The sequence below is a fragment of the Miniopterus natalensis genome, chromosome 6 (genome assembly GCF_054644295.1).
Source record: "Miniopterus natalensis isolate mMinNat1 chromosome 6, mMinNat1.hap1, whole genome shotgun sequence".
Classification (NCBI taxonomy): Eukaryota; Metazoa; Chordata; class Mammalia; order Chiroptera; family Miniopteridae; genus Miniopterus; species Miniopterus natalensis.
This window is the reverse complement of record NC_142086.1, coordinates 34,232,742-34,250,868: the sequence shown is the minus strand read 5'-3', so window position 1 is coordinate 34,250,868 and position 18,127 is coordinate 34,232,742. Positions and strand designations below refer to the sequence as shown.

Below are 18,127 nucleotides of genomic sequence, written 5' to 3'. Positions count from 1 at the left end.
AGATTTGTTGTGTCCATGGGAACTTTTAAAGCATGCTTTCAGGGAGAGATCGATCCCCACCTCCCATTGATAATAATCCTTTTCAGGTGGTTGATTTAACATAATTGGGCAAAATGGGGCCAGCAAGTTGTCTCACTTGCCAGATGGGTCTCAGTTTCCCTTCTTGCTGTCATAATACAGAAATTTTACAGAAATATTAATTTCTGGTGTCTATTATTAAATTAATGGCTTTATTTTTAAAGACTTCTCTTCTTTTCTTCTTGCGTATGTCACTTAAGGCCCACAGTCTAGGTACAGTTCTAAGTTCTTTCACATTTTAAAGCAAGTTGAAGGCATACACTGTATTTTCTATTGAGATATATCACAACGATCATTTCAGGTTATTCAGGCAGCCAGAGTAGACTGTATTCATTCACCCTCTACAGTCACTGTATTTAGTGGCGTTTAAATAAGTAAATTTTAATTGTTACAAAGAAGGCAGATGTATTATACACACCATCGATGTTCAATGTTGAAAAACAATTAGTAAACTCAGAGAAGCAAAAATAAAAAGATCAGTATCAACCACAATTTTATCAAGAGACAATCACTGTGAACACCTTGATTAATATACTTCCAAACTTGTTATTCTCTATGTAGGAATTGTTACAGATGAAGACATAGGATTCAGTTATACTGGCTATACTGTTATCTACTTTACCCCCAATAATTTCATAGTGTGCTCCTTTTCCTATAAACAAAATATGCTTCCATTTCTTTTAGCTGCCCTATCTTCCATTGTATGAGTTTTCCATAATAGATTTAAATAATTCCTTATTGTAAGATATTTAAGTTGCTTCTAATTTTTAGCTATATAAGCAACGTTGTGATGAATATCTTTAGCTAAAACTATATAACCACCTTATTTTTTTAGGTAAAAATTCTTGAAGATGAATTGCTGGATTAAAGAATATACACATCTTAATATCTTGATGTCCAAGGTTTTAAACTACAATACTAAGCAAACAGTTCTCAGGTGTCTGCCCTCTTTCCTATTAGTTCAACCGGCCCTGACATATGTTTATAACTCTTTAGATTAATCCACACTACATCAGCCACCATTCAGGATCTAGCTCTATCCTTCTACACACTGTCCTCGTATATTCCCCTCCTCCATGATTTCTGGAGAAAGTTGTTTCTTTGTCTTTCTGGAGTCTGACATAGGTCCTTCCAAAGAACCTACCTGTTCCTATTTCTGCCCTAAAATTGGAGAACATCCCACTTTTCTTTCCTTACCACGAACTAGTTCCACAAAATGTTATTCAGGTTTCCTATATCTTTTAAGGTGTATCTGCTATACCCACCTAATAGTACACCACGCTCCAATCATTCTAAAGCACTTACAATTTTCAGTAGATACCATACTTACCATTTCATGTCTTTACGTCTGTGTACTTGCCCCTTTGCCTGAAATACCTCTCCCTTACCCATCGGATGAGTTCCCAGCCATCCTTCAAGACCACCTTCTCTTGGAAGCATTCACTCAGTGCTTCCTGTCTCCCACCAAGTGACATCCCAATGTCCCTCTACATTTCAACAAGTATTGACATAATCATTTATATATAAATATCTCTCCCCAATAGACTCTTAAGTTCCCAAAGGACAGAAAGACTATGATATTTATCTTCATCTTCATGCCTCATTTCTTCATTGTACCTATTATTATAGGGATTAAATGAGTTAAGACATGCAATGAGATTTGGAGAGTAGTCTTTCTCACTAATATTTAATGCTTAATGTTTAATAAATATTAGTTATTCTTTTTATTATTATCTTACTGCTAGTAAGGCTCCTACCATCATTTCTGCAACCTATTTAGCACAAAGTAGGTGCTCACTAAACATGTGTCAACTATAGAGTTGACAACAAGTAAAAAGTAGAGTAAAGAAGAGTAATGTAATGGCTAGGGCCAACAGAAAGATCCCAATCAAGTGTGAGGTCTAGAAATGCCCACAACCCAAGGAAGACAAGTTGAAGATTTATTACATTTGTCTCCAGTGCTATTGAGAAAAGACCTTCCTTCCAGAAGCTGGGAAATAGAACCGGGAGAGAAGAGTAACTCATTAGGCCGCTGTGGCTTTGGTGAATGTTCTCATCAAGACATACTAAACCAGTTTTCCTCTAATGTTAGCGAACCCTTTTATTTTCCAAGATTTTTTTCCTTTTGTAATGTGATCTGAGTTTTATATAGCAGATTTTCATTTAGAAGCTTTGTATTTCATGGCTTCCTTAATGTCTTTCGTAATCTTTGATTGCCAACAATAAATATCCCCATTTTGCAAAACAAAACAAAACACACACAGATAAGAAGATACTGAGTAGCTAAATGGTGAAGATTTTCAACTTGAAAAGCAAATCTTTATGAATGTTCACACACACACATACTTCATCCCTCCCTTACCTAGTTATTTTCTATATGTGATATAAATATTCCCAGATCCCTCTTATAATATTGAATGCACAAAGTGCTCAAAAATTTTTGCCCAACAAATGCAATCTTTAGTATCATATTTATTCATTGTAATTACTTTCATTTGTATAGCTTTTATCAATTTAAAAAGAACTACATAATTTGAATTTAGCTATTTACACTGTTAAAAAGCCAAAGGCCTCAAGAAGTTATTAGTGAGGCAATGACAACCAGGAAAGCCATGGTTTAAGTTTCAATCTAGCTTTCAACTGCCAGAGGCTACGAGAGATAGGTTTAATTATAAGACTTCTTTCTCCCTTAAAGCCAATATTACTTGGCAGGCACTGTATTTAAAATTCACAATTACATGTGCTCTGGAAGGAAACTCAGCTAAGCAAATGTAATGTCTTTCTGCTTGCAGGTTTGATTCATACAGAAGCCTTTACTTAAACAAGTAACAATAGAAAAGCAATAAATATAATGCCTTAATTGTTTCTCCTTCAGGGGTTCTGTAACTGAGTTAAGTGTATGAGTGAGTTTATAGTATTTAGGATATGGCTTCTCTTGATGGTTTCTGTTCTTGGCTTGTAAACTCTGTCAGAGCAGTGACTATCTCTTCCTTGCATTCCATGAATGTATATATTTATTTTAGGCACCACAGAAAATTCAAAGAAAAAGCTCTGGTCTAACCCCCACAGATTCTACTCATGAGTTTTTCTTACTGTGCAGATGGTTTGGTGCCAAACTAGGCACACTCTTGACTCTTTGAATGGGGCATGTTGTCACTATCCACACAGTCTCACCACCACGGTCCATCTCCAATACCCTATCTTTAGAAGGCATTAGAGTGATAGGAGCACTGGGAGGGATTCTCAAATCCAGTCCCAGGCCTCCAAGTAAAAGAGATAATGGTTTTTCTAAAATATGTTTTTATTGATTTTAGAGAGAGAAAAGGAGAAGGAGAGAGAGAGAAACATCTATGAGAGAGAAACATTGATGAGAGAGTAACATTGATCGGCTGCCTCCTGCACACCCCCTACTAGGGATGTAGCCCACAACTCAGGCATGTACCCTGACTGGGAATCGAACTGGTGACTTCTTGGTGCATGGGAGGATGCTCAGCCAGCTGTGCCACACTGGCCAGGGCAATGAGATGATGTTTTTAATGCAAAATTTAAAACCTGTCTACCTTAAATGTCTATTATAACAAAGGGCTATTTGAGAAGTGAATGGTGTATGTCTGAGAGGGGCCATGAAAGTGAGGACAATAGCAATATAGCCCATTGGAATGTGTTTCAAACAGTGTGGAGAAAGTGAATGAGTGCAGTCACATACTAGCTGTGTGACTTTTTGCAAATCACTGAACCTCACTCCCTAAGCCACTGGTAGAACAGGAGTTCAGATCCCCAAGTTTGTGACATCAGGGTTCCCTCCTTTTAGAACATCATGAGTGCTCTTAACCAATTCTTACTAAATTTAATCAAGGAAGGCATACATATGGGAGTGAGGTGGAGGGAAGACTTTAAGACAATATGTGTGATTCCTGCCGTCACTTTTATAATTAAACTTTAATTGTGATTGGTAAACTTTAGAAATCCTATTAGGATTGAAGTAATCCTCAGATCCCTACTGTAGGTGATTCTCTCTTCATCTGTCCATCTTACATAGGCACTTATTGTTTCCTATTTGTGAAGCACCCTCTGAAGATGACATGACTGTGTGGAAACTTTCATCCAACAAAATACTTTAACTACTATGTTTCTTTAATGTCTTAAGAAGGTCTGTTAATTTTCACTCTCTTCTTTTTAACCCTTTGCGGTCATATGTCTGCTCTCAGCCACCACAACAAGGAACCGGACGAATCTTAACTCTATTCATTCATGTATCAGTTCATAATTTCTCTGAAAGCTCTTAATTCCGACAGGACAACACCCATGTCCAAATGCCGAGAAAATTAAATGAAATTAAAAATGCCTGGAAAAGCGATCGGTAATATTTATTATTAACTAGCTATTTATCCTCAGCTTGACCTTTAAAGTGACAGTTTTTCCTGGATTGAATTTCCTTAAAACCACTGCCAAACTATCTAAAGTAAAGTTGAAACAAGATGTTTTACCTATTTTTATTTTAAAGAACATCTGAATTTAAAAGATGAATCCTAAATTAGTCCCACCTACCTAGTTTCTAAAACAAAGGCCTTCATTGTTCTCAAAAAAGGTGATTGAGGCTCAAGAGAAAAGAAAACTGAACAAAGACCGTGAGCATTCTTTTTTAGAAAAACAGCAATGTAACTACACTGTGAATCATTGTTTAAACTAAATTAATGGTAGCCCAAAGGAACTGTTTTCACCACTTAACTCAGCTAATAGTGATTTTGTGTGAATGTAGAAACACTGGGAATTATGATACTGGCACATCTATTGATGCAGTTACTACCAGGCATATAGGTAGGAGAAAAGGAAAGATTTGGATTTTTCTTCTCATGCATTGTTTTAATTGGCTGCGGATTTCACTTTTTTCTTGTGTTCATTTTCGTTTTTGCTTTACCTATCTCAATGTAAAAAAATATTATCATCTGATTGTCATCTTATTTCACATTAAGGTTTTTTGTCTTGTTTTAAGATCTATGAGGCTTTCATGATGAATACTTTATATTTTTGTCTCTTCTGTGGAATTGTAGAAGGTCTTAATTGACAATGGAGGAGCTCCTGTATTACACATGAAGGAAAAATCTAAATTTCAAAGTACTATGGAGAAAATTTTAGCATATCCCTTATAAAATTAGCATTAACTAATACTGGAAATTGTTGAATGTCATATCCACTGACTTTGGCCTTCCCAAGTTCCCCATCACCATCAGCTCATGGCAACTGTTCATAGTATTGTTGAGTTCATTTCTTGGGGGACACTAGCAAAACTGGAACAGTTGTTTTTGTTCTTTGCTAATCTATGGACCCTGGAGGAGATGAAAGGTGTGAGAACCATATATGTCAATTTATGCTCCCCAGTGTGATTAATCCAATCAATTGATTTTAAAATCCAGCAAACAAAACATTGGAAGCAAATTCACAGAAATTCTAAGATATAATATCTTTATAAATAGTTCATACAAATTAACACTAAAAGTGCTGTAAACACAATTAAGCAAAAGATGTTATCAGACAATTTACAAGTGATAGAATTATAAACAGTTTAAAAATCTATGCAAAAGTGTTCAACCTCGTTATAATCAGAGTAATGCATATTAAACAATAGATTAGCATGTTGTGTTTTTTATAAGTAAAGATTTTTTTTTAAGTTAGATCAGCCTGTTAAAGAGAAGCACTACTAGGAGGAAAGCGAATTGACATCGCTCTTTGAAAAGCAACTTGGTAATAATGAGACTTAAAATGTTCATAACCTCTTACTCAGTAATTCCAATTCTAGGAATCTTTCCCAAGAAAATAATCCTAAATATAGGAAAAGCTATAGAGATGTTCATCTTTCTGACATTTAAAATATTAAAAAAAACTGGACACAACATAATTGCCCAACAATAAACAAGTAACCAAGTAAACTATAATTAACCCATAGATGTTATTTTGTGCAATCATGTACAATAATTAGACAGAAATTATTGTAAAAAGAGAAATAGTTATAATGTTTGTGAAAAAAGATGGATTATAATTTTAGGTACATTGTTATTTCAGTTGTGAATAGCAAGCCATGTAGAATATAAAGAAATAAAAATTGAAAATACAATGTACTTTTAAGGAGATAGGAACGATGTAAATTTTTTTTCTTTTTGACATATATTTCACAGTTTTCATCTTTACTAAATATGCATGTTTTCTCTTACCACAGAGAAATAAAAAGTACATAAATGAATAAAAGAGGAATAAATCATCGACATGGAAGAAGTAGAGCTACTCGGTGTGGATTCAGCTCTCACAATCCGTTCCACAAGTGATGGCATTTCACTGGCCTGTGCAAAATTGTCATCTCTCTGAATGTTAACAATTGGATTGATTTCTGAGGAGTTAATATAGTTGCTAAACTCTAAAGAATTAGAATGTGATTACTCCTAACTTGCTTTATAACTGAACCTAACTAAAGAGGAATGTGTATGGTCAATGAGAGTTTCTTTAAAAATGGCAAATCCTTTAAATGCCATAATTATAAACAACAACAACAACAGAAAACACTGAACAGCTACAACTAGCTTTATATTATAAAACACTTCTCAATTCTTTCTTTTAAGAGAAAATAGTCATTTACACTCATTAATAAATTAAAAATACGTTCTATTTATGGTTAGAGGTTTATGTTCTAAGGGTTATCTCACATTTTAAAAATAATGTGTAAACTAATTTACTTTCCAAATCTTAAGGGTCTTTGCTGGAGACTCAGAGATTATTAAGTGAAATTTTAGGCATAGAAATGGAACAAAAGAATTAAAAACACCACTTACCTGACATGCTTCTTTCCTCAGAGAAATCCTTATGTAGCCATAAGGCAAACACATGGATTAAATATACTCCTACAAACTTTGTTTCTAAGGATGTTGCTTTGCTATGTTCAAGAAGTGTGGCAGTAAAACTTGTCTTTGTCTCTGCCTCGCTTTTTTCTCTTGTGTGTTTCTTAAAATCTTTCCTGTGTACTCTGTTCAGTTACAAACAGGAAATGTGGTGATGGAGGCTTCTAGACTTTTGATGTGAAACTAGCAGGCTCTGAAGATTTTGTGTAACGTGAGAAAAATCCCACGATGCTCTGTACTCTGGTATTTAAATTTTTATCAACACCTAAACCTCATTTAACACTAAACAATGAAATCAAGTTACAAATTCCACTAGGAGGGATCTCCAAACTTTCTAGAGAGAATGCAGGGATCTCCTCACTAATGAGTTTACATAAAAATAAAATAAAATGTACTAAACTGGGGAGGAAACAGTGAGAAGCCCCCAGGTGTGCTGAGCTGTCTGTCGCGCTTCCTTTGACGCATGACAGAAGAGGGGGCATTGACGCTGTTTGAACACACTGTGTGTCAGCTGCCTTCTCTGCATTATTCCACCAGGCTAGGAAAATGAGTGCCCCCTTCTCTCCTGCCAACCCTCACCTCAGCCAGCGCGGGTCCCTTTGATCAATCTAGGCCACTCGGCAACACGCTCCGGCTCCCAATCCCCACCCCAGAGTCTCAATAATCAGAAGTTTTAAAATGTTAGTGAGCGTAAGTGTGTTATGTGGTACCGATTTAACATGTATATCCTTGAGGCCCTCTAAATCAGAATATTTGGAGAGGAGCTCAGGAGCCTGCATTTCCACAAGTCCCCCTGGTTATTTTAATGCAGGCCTTCTGAACATGTTCTGAGAAACTCACATGTATATCAATGGTAGCATTTTATTTTTAACATTAATCAGATAAAGGTTGCCTCAGTGGCATGTACGTATATGGCTTGTATGTGTTCCTGTGTATGTACATCTGCAGCGTGTTGTGTGCCTGTGCATATTTGCTTATGTAGTCCACGGGTTTTCTTTAATTATAGAAGAATGACAAGCCTGAATCCAGTTTATTACAAAAGGAGATGTACTTAAACTTTAAGGGAAACTTAGAAATGAGAATTGATGCACAGACTCAGAGCAAAGGTATTAAGATAGACGGCTGGCAGGATATTTTACTCTGGCTGATTTCTCTAAGATTCTGGGGGGCAGGGAGAGTATCGATCTTATCCATCATCAAAATTCCAGCCTCTAGAATAGTGCCTGGCACACTGTAGTTCTCAGTGAATATTCCCACAATGACTGAACAGGGAAAGGAATGTTAGCCTTCTGCTTTCTCCTCGCTTCGCTACAGAAGGCAGCTCCCTAGTAACCAAAACGCAGGGCTTCCGTACCCTTTGGGCAGAGTTGACTAAATGCTAACAGAGTTTTCTATTTCAATTGCTTTCTCCAAAAACATGCCTCGTGAATCATTGAATCAGAATCTGTAAAACTGAAAGAGACCTTGGAGGTTCCTCATCTAATCTCACTTAAAAAACAAAATCAAAAAAGCACTTTCAAAAGGTGTTCAGAAGGGCATGCAGGCCCGCTGCACACAGCAAAGAATCAGAAGGTGGCAGGTCGCGTGCAGCAGGCCTGGGTGCCCACAGACCAAGAGCTCAAGGGAACAGAAGTCTCAGGTTCCTGGAGAGACCAAAGGACAACAAAAAATCAGAAGGCTCCGTTCAAGAATAAGGCAGAACACAGGAACAGAGGCTGCTGAAAGGCTGAAGCCCAGACTTCAGGTAGTTTTGAACACCTGAGATGTCCGCTTAAGAGGAGAAGGCCCAGCTCTGGGGCAGCCTTGAGGGTTGAGTTTTGGTCCTGAAATAGGAGAACTGGCAAGGACAACAGGAGCCCCAGGCTCAAAAAGGACCTGCACGGATTACCTAAACCAGACCTTGGAGCATGGACAACGTAGATGCCCTCTTATCAACTGAGACAGACCGAGAGCATACATGGCAGAGAGAAGTGGTCTCAGGACTGGAAATAGATGCAGGCACCCCCTGGTTAGAACAAGAGCAGTGCAGAGGATGAATAGGGAAGATCAGGATACCTCCATTTTTCTCTGCAGCCAAAGCCAACTACTGAACACCCTTACTGTTTCTGGATAAAGCACAAATCCAGGAACAATAAGGGTGTTCAATAGTTGGCTTTGGCTGCAGAGAAGGTCAGACTCAGTAAGAATGATTCAGGTAAAAATGCAGGAATTCCGTGGATAGTCCAGGAGGTAGGTGTACTTCTCAAGGCAGCCCCAAAGGGAGGGAGAGTCAACGTAAATCCAGCCGTTGGGACAGTGCCTGAAGCTGCCTAAGGGCTCCTCTGCCTCAACTCTGTGAGATCCGGGGAAGGCAAGGGCAGAAGAGACGGGCAGAGACAGAGAAAGGGTATACTGTCCCTCTTCAGGTCAATAAAGCAGCCTGTGGTACACATTTTAATGGCTTCAAAGAGTTAATAAACATGATTGGTATCTCCAAAATATTAAAACTTAGGCTGATAAACCCTAACCACTTCACAATTTCCAATTATAATATTTTTTAAAAGTGATCTACATTATAATGTCCCCCCATTCCATAGATTTATATAATCCAGAGATAGAGCAAGATTGTCCAAGGTCACACAGAAAGTTTGTATTTGTGCACTAGATAGCTCCACAGAAGTTTGAAATTTGCTGGGGGGTGTGGGTGCAGGGATGATAGCTTTTCATCAGATATAGATGGTTGAGCACATAGAGACATTATCATAAAAAACCACACAGATATATGTTAGTGAGAGCATTCAGAGATTTGGGTAATAGCTTCATGAGCATATTCAAATGATAAATAAACATGAGGCTTCTGTGGTACTTTTTAATGGGATGGGTTATCAAAATGAAGTTTATAAGATAGCTAGACTCAGCAGAACTGTCCTGACAGTTAGAAATGTTGTAGGAAATTTTGAGAGAAGTTATGTGGTTTTGATGAGCACCTGTCAAGAAAGGAGAATTTTAAGGCCAACAAAATTGAGATTTTGTTGCCAAAAAAAATTAAAAACATATCAGAATGGCAGCTGCCAGTCAGAGTTTCCACACTCAGAAAAAACAGGTCATAGAGTATAAAAAGAATCCCAGTTTTCAAATCTCTTTTTTTATGGCTATCTATTATTTTTGTAGTTAATCTTTATCATGATAGTATATTTATTTATATCTGTGTGTATATATATATACACATATGTATATAATATACACATATATTATACACAGGCTCATATATATTTTTCTTTTTTCTTTTTTTAATGCAAGGGGTTCCAAACTATAAAGTGTAGTTTTCAGCAAGGGATTATCTGGGACTTTGACTTTACACTTTATATGTTTATCTATTGTTTAAGTTATTTATAATAACATGCACAACTCTTATAGTTGTAATAAAGGATGCTTCCTTATTTTAAAGACCCTTTAAAATAACATTGTTCTATAGAAACAGAATTTATTTCTCTGTGTGGTTTTTCTTTATTCCGATGAATCATTCCTTAGTAAAACCAAAGCTAGTACAAAATAAACAAACACCTTTAGACAGGAAGGACAGGGTCCCTGTGCTTCAAATTATGCTGTTTTAAAATGGGAAATTATTGCCCGGCAGGGCATGGCTCAGTGGTTAAGCGTCGACCTAGGATCCAGGTGATCAGGGTTCGATTCCTAGTCAGGGCACATGCCCGGGTTGTGGGCTCGATCAATAACTCTCTCATCATTGATGTTTCTATCTCTCTCTCTCCCTCTCCTTTCCTCTCTGAAATCAATAAAGATATATTTAAAAAAAAAAAGGGGGAAATTATTCAAAATTAATTATGGTGTTACAATTGTACTTGATTATAATATATTGATAATTCATATTTTCATTGTGTTTACACTATAAGATCCTTCAGAAAAAACGTAATTATTCAGATGGAAAAGAAAAAACAAGTTAAAAGCAATAGAACAATGCATAGATTTGGCATAATAGTCTCAGATATTTTTATTACATTTATTATAGCCTTACAGAACCAGAATTCTTAAGATATAAAACACAAAAACAATAGAGTAGATAATAAAAATTTAGAAACAAGAGAGAGAAATGGCTAATAGCAGGAATAGCCTATTTTCCTTCATGGGAAAGGCTTAAGTATCCAAATTTTCTAGAAGAAAATAATATGCCCCAGTACAGATTTTTATGTGATGTTCTATTTCTCTCTCCCTCTTCCTTCCTCTCTCTGAAATCAAAGGTATATTTTTTTAAAAAAAGTAAAGAAAACCTTGGTGGATATTAAGGGAGAGATCAACAGCAATACAGTCATAGTAGGGGATTTTAACACCCTGCTGACATCAATTGATGAATCTTCCATACCAAAAATCAACAAAGCAACAGTGACCTTCAACATCACAGTGGATCAGATAGATTTAATTGATATTTACAGAACATTTCATCCCAAAGCAATAGAATATACATTCTTCTCAAGTGCACATAGTACATTCTCAAAGATAGACCACATGTTAGGACACAAAATAAATCTTAATAAATTCAAGAAGATTGAAATCATATCAAGCATCTTTGACCACAATAGTATAAAACTAGAAATCAATTACAATAAAAAAAACTTAAAAACATTCAACACATGTAGGCCAAATAACATATTATTAAACAATGAATGGGTTAACAATGAGGTCAAAGGAGAAATTAAAAGTTACCTGGAAACAAATGAAAGGGAATATACAACAATCCAAAATCTATGGGACACAGCAAAAGCAATACTGAGAAGGAAGTTCACAGCATTAGAGTCCTACCTCAAGAAACAAGAAAAATCTCATATAAACAATCTAACCCTACACTTAAAAACAACTAAAAAAAAGAACAAACAAAGCCTAGAGTAGGTAGAATGAAGGAAATAATAAAGATTAGAGAGGAAATAATGACATAGAGACTAAAAAAAAAAATTATAAAAGATCAATGAAACCAAGAGCTGGTTCTTTGAAAAGATAAACAAGATAGACAAATTTTTAACCAGACTTGTCAAGAAAAAAAGGAACCCAAATAAATAAAATCATAAAAGAAAGAGCAGAAGTAACTACTGACACCACAGAAATACAAAGGAGCATAAGAAAACACTGTGAAGAACCATGTGCAAACAAATTGGACAATCTGGAAGAAATGGATAAATTCTTAGACACATGAAATCTTCTAAAACTGAATCAGGAAGAATCAGAAAACCCAAATAAACCAATTACAAGTAATGAAATCAAAGAACTCCCAGCAAACAAAAGTCCTGGACTGGATGGCTTCACAGACAAATTTTATCAAACATTCAAGGAAGAGCTAATACCTATCCTTCTCAAACTATTCCAAAAAATCCAAGAGGAGGAAAGACTTCCAAGTACTTTTTACGAGGCCAGAATTATCCTAATTCCAAAATCAGATAAAGTCATTACAAAGAAAGAAAATTATAAGCCAATACTTCTGATAAACATAGATGCTAAAGTCTTCAACAAAATATTAGCAAACTGGATCCAGCAATGCATTAAAAAGATCATACACCATGATCAAGTGGGATTTATTCCAGAGATGCAAAGTTGGTACAATATTTGAAAATCAATTAACATGATACATCACATAAGCAAAATGAAAAACCGCATCAGGATATCAATAGATGCAGAAAAAGCATTTGAAAAATCCAGCACCCATTTATGATAAAAACTCTCAGCAAAGTGGAAATAGAGGGATCATACCTCAACATAGTAAAGGCCATATATGACAAACTTACAGCCAACATCATACTCAATGAACAAAAACTAATTGTTTCTTTTAAGATCAGAAACAAGACAGGTATGTCCGCTTTTACTACTCTTATTCAACATAGTACTGGAAGTCCTAGCCACAGCAATGAGACAAGAAGAAATAAAAGGCATCCAAATTAGAAAGGGAGAAGTAAAACTACTATTATTTGAAGCTCACATGATATTGTATATAGAAAACCCTAAAGACGCAACCAAAAAACTAACAGATCTAATAAATGAATTCAGCAAAGTGGCAGGATACAAAATTAATATTTAAAAATTGGTGGCATTTTTATATTCCAACAATGAACTATCAGAAAGAGAACTTAAGAAAACAATCATTTTTACTATTGCAAAAATAATAATAATAGGGTACCTAGGAATAAATTTTACCAAGGAGGTAAAAGACCTGTACTTGGAAAATTATAAGATATTGAAAAAAGAAATTGAAGAAGAATCAAATAAATGAAACCATATACCATGTTCATGGTTAGGAAAAGTTAACATCATTAAAATGTCCATACACCTAAAGCAATCTACAGATGCAACGTAATTCCTGTTAAAATACTAAAGGCATATTTCACAGATCTAGAACAAATATTCCAAAAACTTATGTGGAATCACAGAAGACTCCAAATAGCCTCAGCAATCTGGAGAAAGAAGAACAAAGTTGGAGGTATCATGCTGCTTGATATCAAACTATACTATAAGGCCAAAGTAATAAAAACAGCATGGGACTGGCACAAGAACAGGCATATAGATCAATGGAACAGACTAGAGAGCACAGAAATAAATCCAGGCTTTTATGGTCAATTAATATTTGATAAAGAAGGAGACAAGAACATACAATGGGATAAAGACTGTCTCTTCAATAAGTGTTGGGAAAATTGGACAGATGCAAAAAAAAGTGAAACTAGACCACCTTCTTACACTACACTCAAGAATAAACTCAAAATGGATTAATGACTTAAATGTTAGACTTGAAAACATAAAGATCCTAAAAATAAACATAGGCAGTAAGTTTCAGACATTTCTTATGCAATATTTTTTCTGATATATTGATTCAGGCAAGGAAACAAAAGAAAAAATAAACAAATGGTACTACATCAAACTAACACTTTTTTTGTACAGCAAAGGGAACCATCATCGAAAAGACGACCCACTGAATGGGAGAACATATTTGCCAAGGATACATTTGCTAAGGGGTTAATATCCAAAATTTATAAAGAATTCAACACCAAAAAAAAAGATCCAATTAAAAAGTGGGCAAAGGAACTGAATAGACACTTCCCCAAAGAGGACATACAGATGGCTAATAGACATAAGAAAAAATGCTCAACGTCACTAATTAACAGAGTGATGCAAATTAAAATGACAATGAAATATCACTCACGCTTGTCAGAATGGCTCCATCAATAAATCAACAAACGACATGTGCTGGTGAGGATGTGGAGGAAAGGGAACCCTAGCACACTGCTGTGGGAATGCAGACTGGGGCAGCCACTGTGGAAACAGTATGGAGGTTCCTCAAAGAATTAGAAATGGAGCTGCCTTTTGACCCAGTGAATCCACTTCTAGGAATGGTTCCTAAGAATCCTGAATGATCAATCAGAAAGAATATATGCACCCCGATGTTCATAGCAGCGTTACTTACAATAGCTAAGATCTGGCAACAGCCCAAGTGCCCATCAGTAGATGAGTGGAGAAAAAGCTGTGGGACATTTGCACCATGGAATACTACCTGGCTGTTAAAAAGAAGGAGCTCTTACCCTTTGTGACATCATGGATGGACGTGGAGAATACTATACTAATAGAAATAAACCAATCAGAAAAAGACAAAGATCACATGATTTCATTTATATTTGGAATCTAATGAACAAAATAAGTCCAGAGGTATGGATGCATGGAACGCTCTGACAGATCTCAGACTGGAGGTGGAGGGGACAGGATGAAATTAACCAAAGAACATATATGCATATGCACATAGCCCATGGATGCAGACAATAGTGTTTTGAAGGCCTGGGGTGGAGTGGGGGTTGGATGGAGGGAGGTAAGGGGAGGAAATGCAGGACATCTATAATAATGTCAACAACAAAAATAAAAAATAAAAAGAGACTTTGCGTGGGGTGATGTGCACATGATCACATGATGCAGTGAGCAGATGCTGTTTTATTGAGTTGTACAGTTGACACCTATATGATTTTGTGAACCAATGTCACCCTAATAAGTTCAGTTAAATTAAAAAAAAGATATGAATCTTTAAAGTGAAAAAACTCAGAGAGAGAAGTAAACCAGTGTGGCAGATGGTTGATATTTGAAAAATCTAAATGAAAGGTATATGAGAATGCTTAGTACCATTCTCGCAATTGTTTTGTGAAGTCTGAAATGATGTCAAATGCAAAAGTTTAAGAATACATGTAAATTACTACAGTATCTTCTATGTGTGAAGTGCTCAGTAAGTACTAAATGTTGTTGCTGTCATTATTAAACTGATAACAAAATTTAATAAAGACATTACAAGAAAGCTATAGAAAAAATTAACCCAGTAGTATATTAAAAGGATAATATATCATAAGTGAGTGGGTTTAACATTAGAAAATTAATCAATGTAATCAATCAGGTTAACAGGCTAAAAAAAACAACCCAAACCATAAAGCAACCACGTGATCATTTCAAAAGAGGCAGAAGAACTATGTAACAAAATCCAAACATACATTCCAAAGTAAAATCATAAAACTGTCAAAAAACTGGGAATAGAAGGGAACTTCCTCAACATAGTAAAAGGACTTATGGAAAACCTACAACTCACCTCATCCTTAATCAATGATTTAGGACATTATCCTTGTCAATTACTGAATGTTTTCCCCTTAATACGGCCATAAGGCAAGGATAATAGGGGAAACATTTATTCAATAAATATATATAATTATAATTATATATATATAAATTATATACAGGGGTGGACAAAAGTAGACTTACAGTTGTAGTGCAAATAAATAATGCAATAATTAATAAATAATACAAGAATAAACTGTGTTTGTGTACACACAACTATAAACCTGCTTTGGCCCACCCTTGTGTGTGTGTGTGTGTGTGTGTGTGTGTGTGTGTGTATATAAATTCAATTGAATTCCAGTATAATTTAACATTGCACTGGAGGCTCTAGCTCAAGCAAAAAGATAAAAGGCAATTAAGTGTATGCATCTGAATTGGAAAGGAAGAAGTAAAGCTGCCTCACAGAGGCCTCATTCTATATAATCTACCAAGAACTCTGTTAGAACTAATTAGCAAGTGTAGCAGGGTTTCAGAACATAAGATTAATATATAAAAAACTTAACTGTATTTTTTATACTACCAACAAAAATTAGAAATTGAAATTAAAATGGGAACAAATGAGATCAGTAGGTTTGAGAACTAAAGGCTGGAAAAGGTGTTGACTGAAAATTACACAAGGGAACCATTTTAAATAGTTTCATTTTTACTGTATATACCTCAATAAATCTAATTTTAAAAATTTGGAGATTAAAAAAGAGAAAAAATAAGAATCTATGAGTACATGTTGATAAATAAATAAATGAAAAGGGAAAATTGTTTCTTACTGTGCAAATTAATATGTGTGGGAGGAATGATGGATTTAGAAAATCCACCTTTTTGAAACTATCAAATAAACCACTGATTCAGGAAAAAAATGATTTAGGGAAAAATAAATATATAAGACATTATTGGAATAATTGTTACATTTTGAATATGGACTGTCAATAAGATAACAGTTTTATATCAATGTTAAATTTATTGATTTTGACAATAGTACTATGTTTTCAGAATAGAAAGGCCTGATCTTAGGAAATACACACTAATGTATTTAGAGATAAAGGGGTATAATTTCTGCAGTTTACAATCAATTTACAAATGCATGCACAGAAAGGAAGAGAGAGCAAGCAAATGATAAATGTAAAGCAAAGCGAGAGAATGTTAACAATTGGTGTATTTGAATAAAAGGCAAATGAGACTTTTTTTGTGCTATCAATTTATAGGCTATGGTTTAACTAGAGCTCAGAAAAAATTATGCTGTTAATAAATAAGAACACACTAAATGAATTGGACACCCAACTCAATAAGTTAGTTATATAACTATAAAATAAATCCAAAAATTTAATGTAGATCATAGTTAAGATAAAAGCAATAATTAATAAATTAGAAAACCAAGAACTGTTAAATTAATATGTAGATCTAAAAGCTAGTTATTTGAAACCTCAATATTAAAACATACAAATTATTGGCTATCCAAATCTAGTTAAAGTGGATAATATTTTGTATATTTCTTATACAAAATAAGACAGAAATAAGAATGGGAAAATAACATAAGTATAGAGAAAGTTGACAGGGTTACAAAGAGTGCTTTGTTTAACTCCAGGCAAATATATTTGATAACCTAGTTGAAAGATATGATTTCTTAGAAAAATATAAATTTCCCAAACTGACCTTAAAAGAGATGTCTAAACAGGCAAATTTTCAAGGTATTTAAAAAATTGTAAGGATTCCCCTATAAAAAAGTGCCAACCTTTTACTATTGGGAATGTTTCTAGTGTTTCAACACTGAACAGTTTCCTTATTTGCCTTGAGATAGAGGTACAGATGGATAATTAAACATAGATTAATTATAGATACAAAATAGATATTCAAAAGATATAGGTATATTATCATGCTAAAGAAATTGTCATTGAATTATCTGATTGTATTTTCATCAATATCAAACGTGTTATTATTTTAAAAATCAGATGGAGGGAGATCTTATGATAGTGACACGAAGAGGTTATAGAGTTCCACTTTGCAATGAAACAAGTATAAAGGGGGGAAATGCTTAAAACCACCATCTGAAAATTAAGAAATTCTTATTCTTGGAAAATTTCAGTTTCAGGTAAGCTTGGCAGCTGTCCATGGTTTTCTGGTCTTCACCACCTTCAGTCCCCACTCCTCATTCCCCTTTTGGTGCTTGGTAGGATACAGGCTTGAAAATGGCAGCAAAGCGAGTAGCTTTATAGCCAAGCTGGAAGATTCGATCTGGGGGTGGGGGGTATAAAAAGAGTGAGGTAGAAAGATGAGTGTGAAAATCCCACACACTGCTGCCTAACAGTGGCAACCTCATTTCAGAATGAATGGGGAAAGATCACAGCTTTGCAGGTCCAGGCTGCAGGCATGGTTTAGAACAACTGACGTGCCAGACACAAATATAACGGTGAGGACCACAAGCGCACAGAGACAAGCTCTTCACTCACCCGTGCCTGGCTGCCAAACCAGCCTGGTCTCTGGGAGACCTAAGAGGGGCCAGGGGAAATGCAAGCCAAGGTAGACTTGAGACGTGACTGCAACTCTGAAGGCCT

General features: G+C 35.3%; 1 protein-coding gene across 1 annotated transcript in view; it reads right to left on the bottom strand.

The window, feature by feature from the left end:
• The window catches only part of TRAT1 (T cell receptor associated transmembrane adaptor 1), a 33,557-nt gene extending 26,651 nt beyond the window's left edge, over positions 1–6,906 (bottom strand). Inside the window, exon 1 of the mRNA XM_016195684.2 lies at positions 6,900–6,906. Within this exon, the coding sequence (XP_016051170.1) occupies positions 6,900–6,906 (7 nt within the window). The remainder of the gene's footprint in view (positions 1–6,899) is intronic.
• Between the last annotated feature and the right edge of the window lie 11,221 nt (positions 6,907–18,127).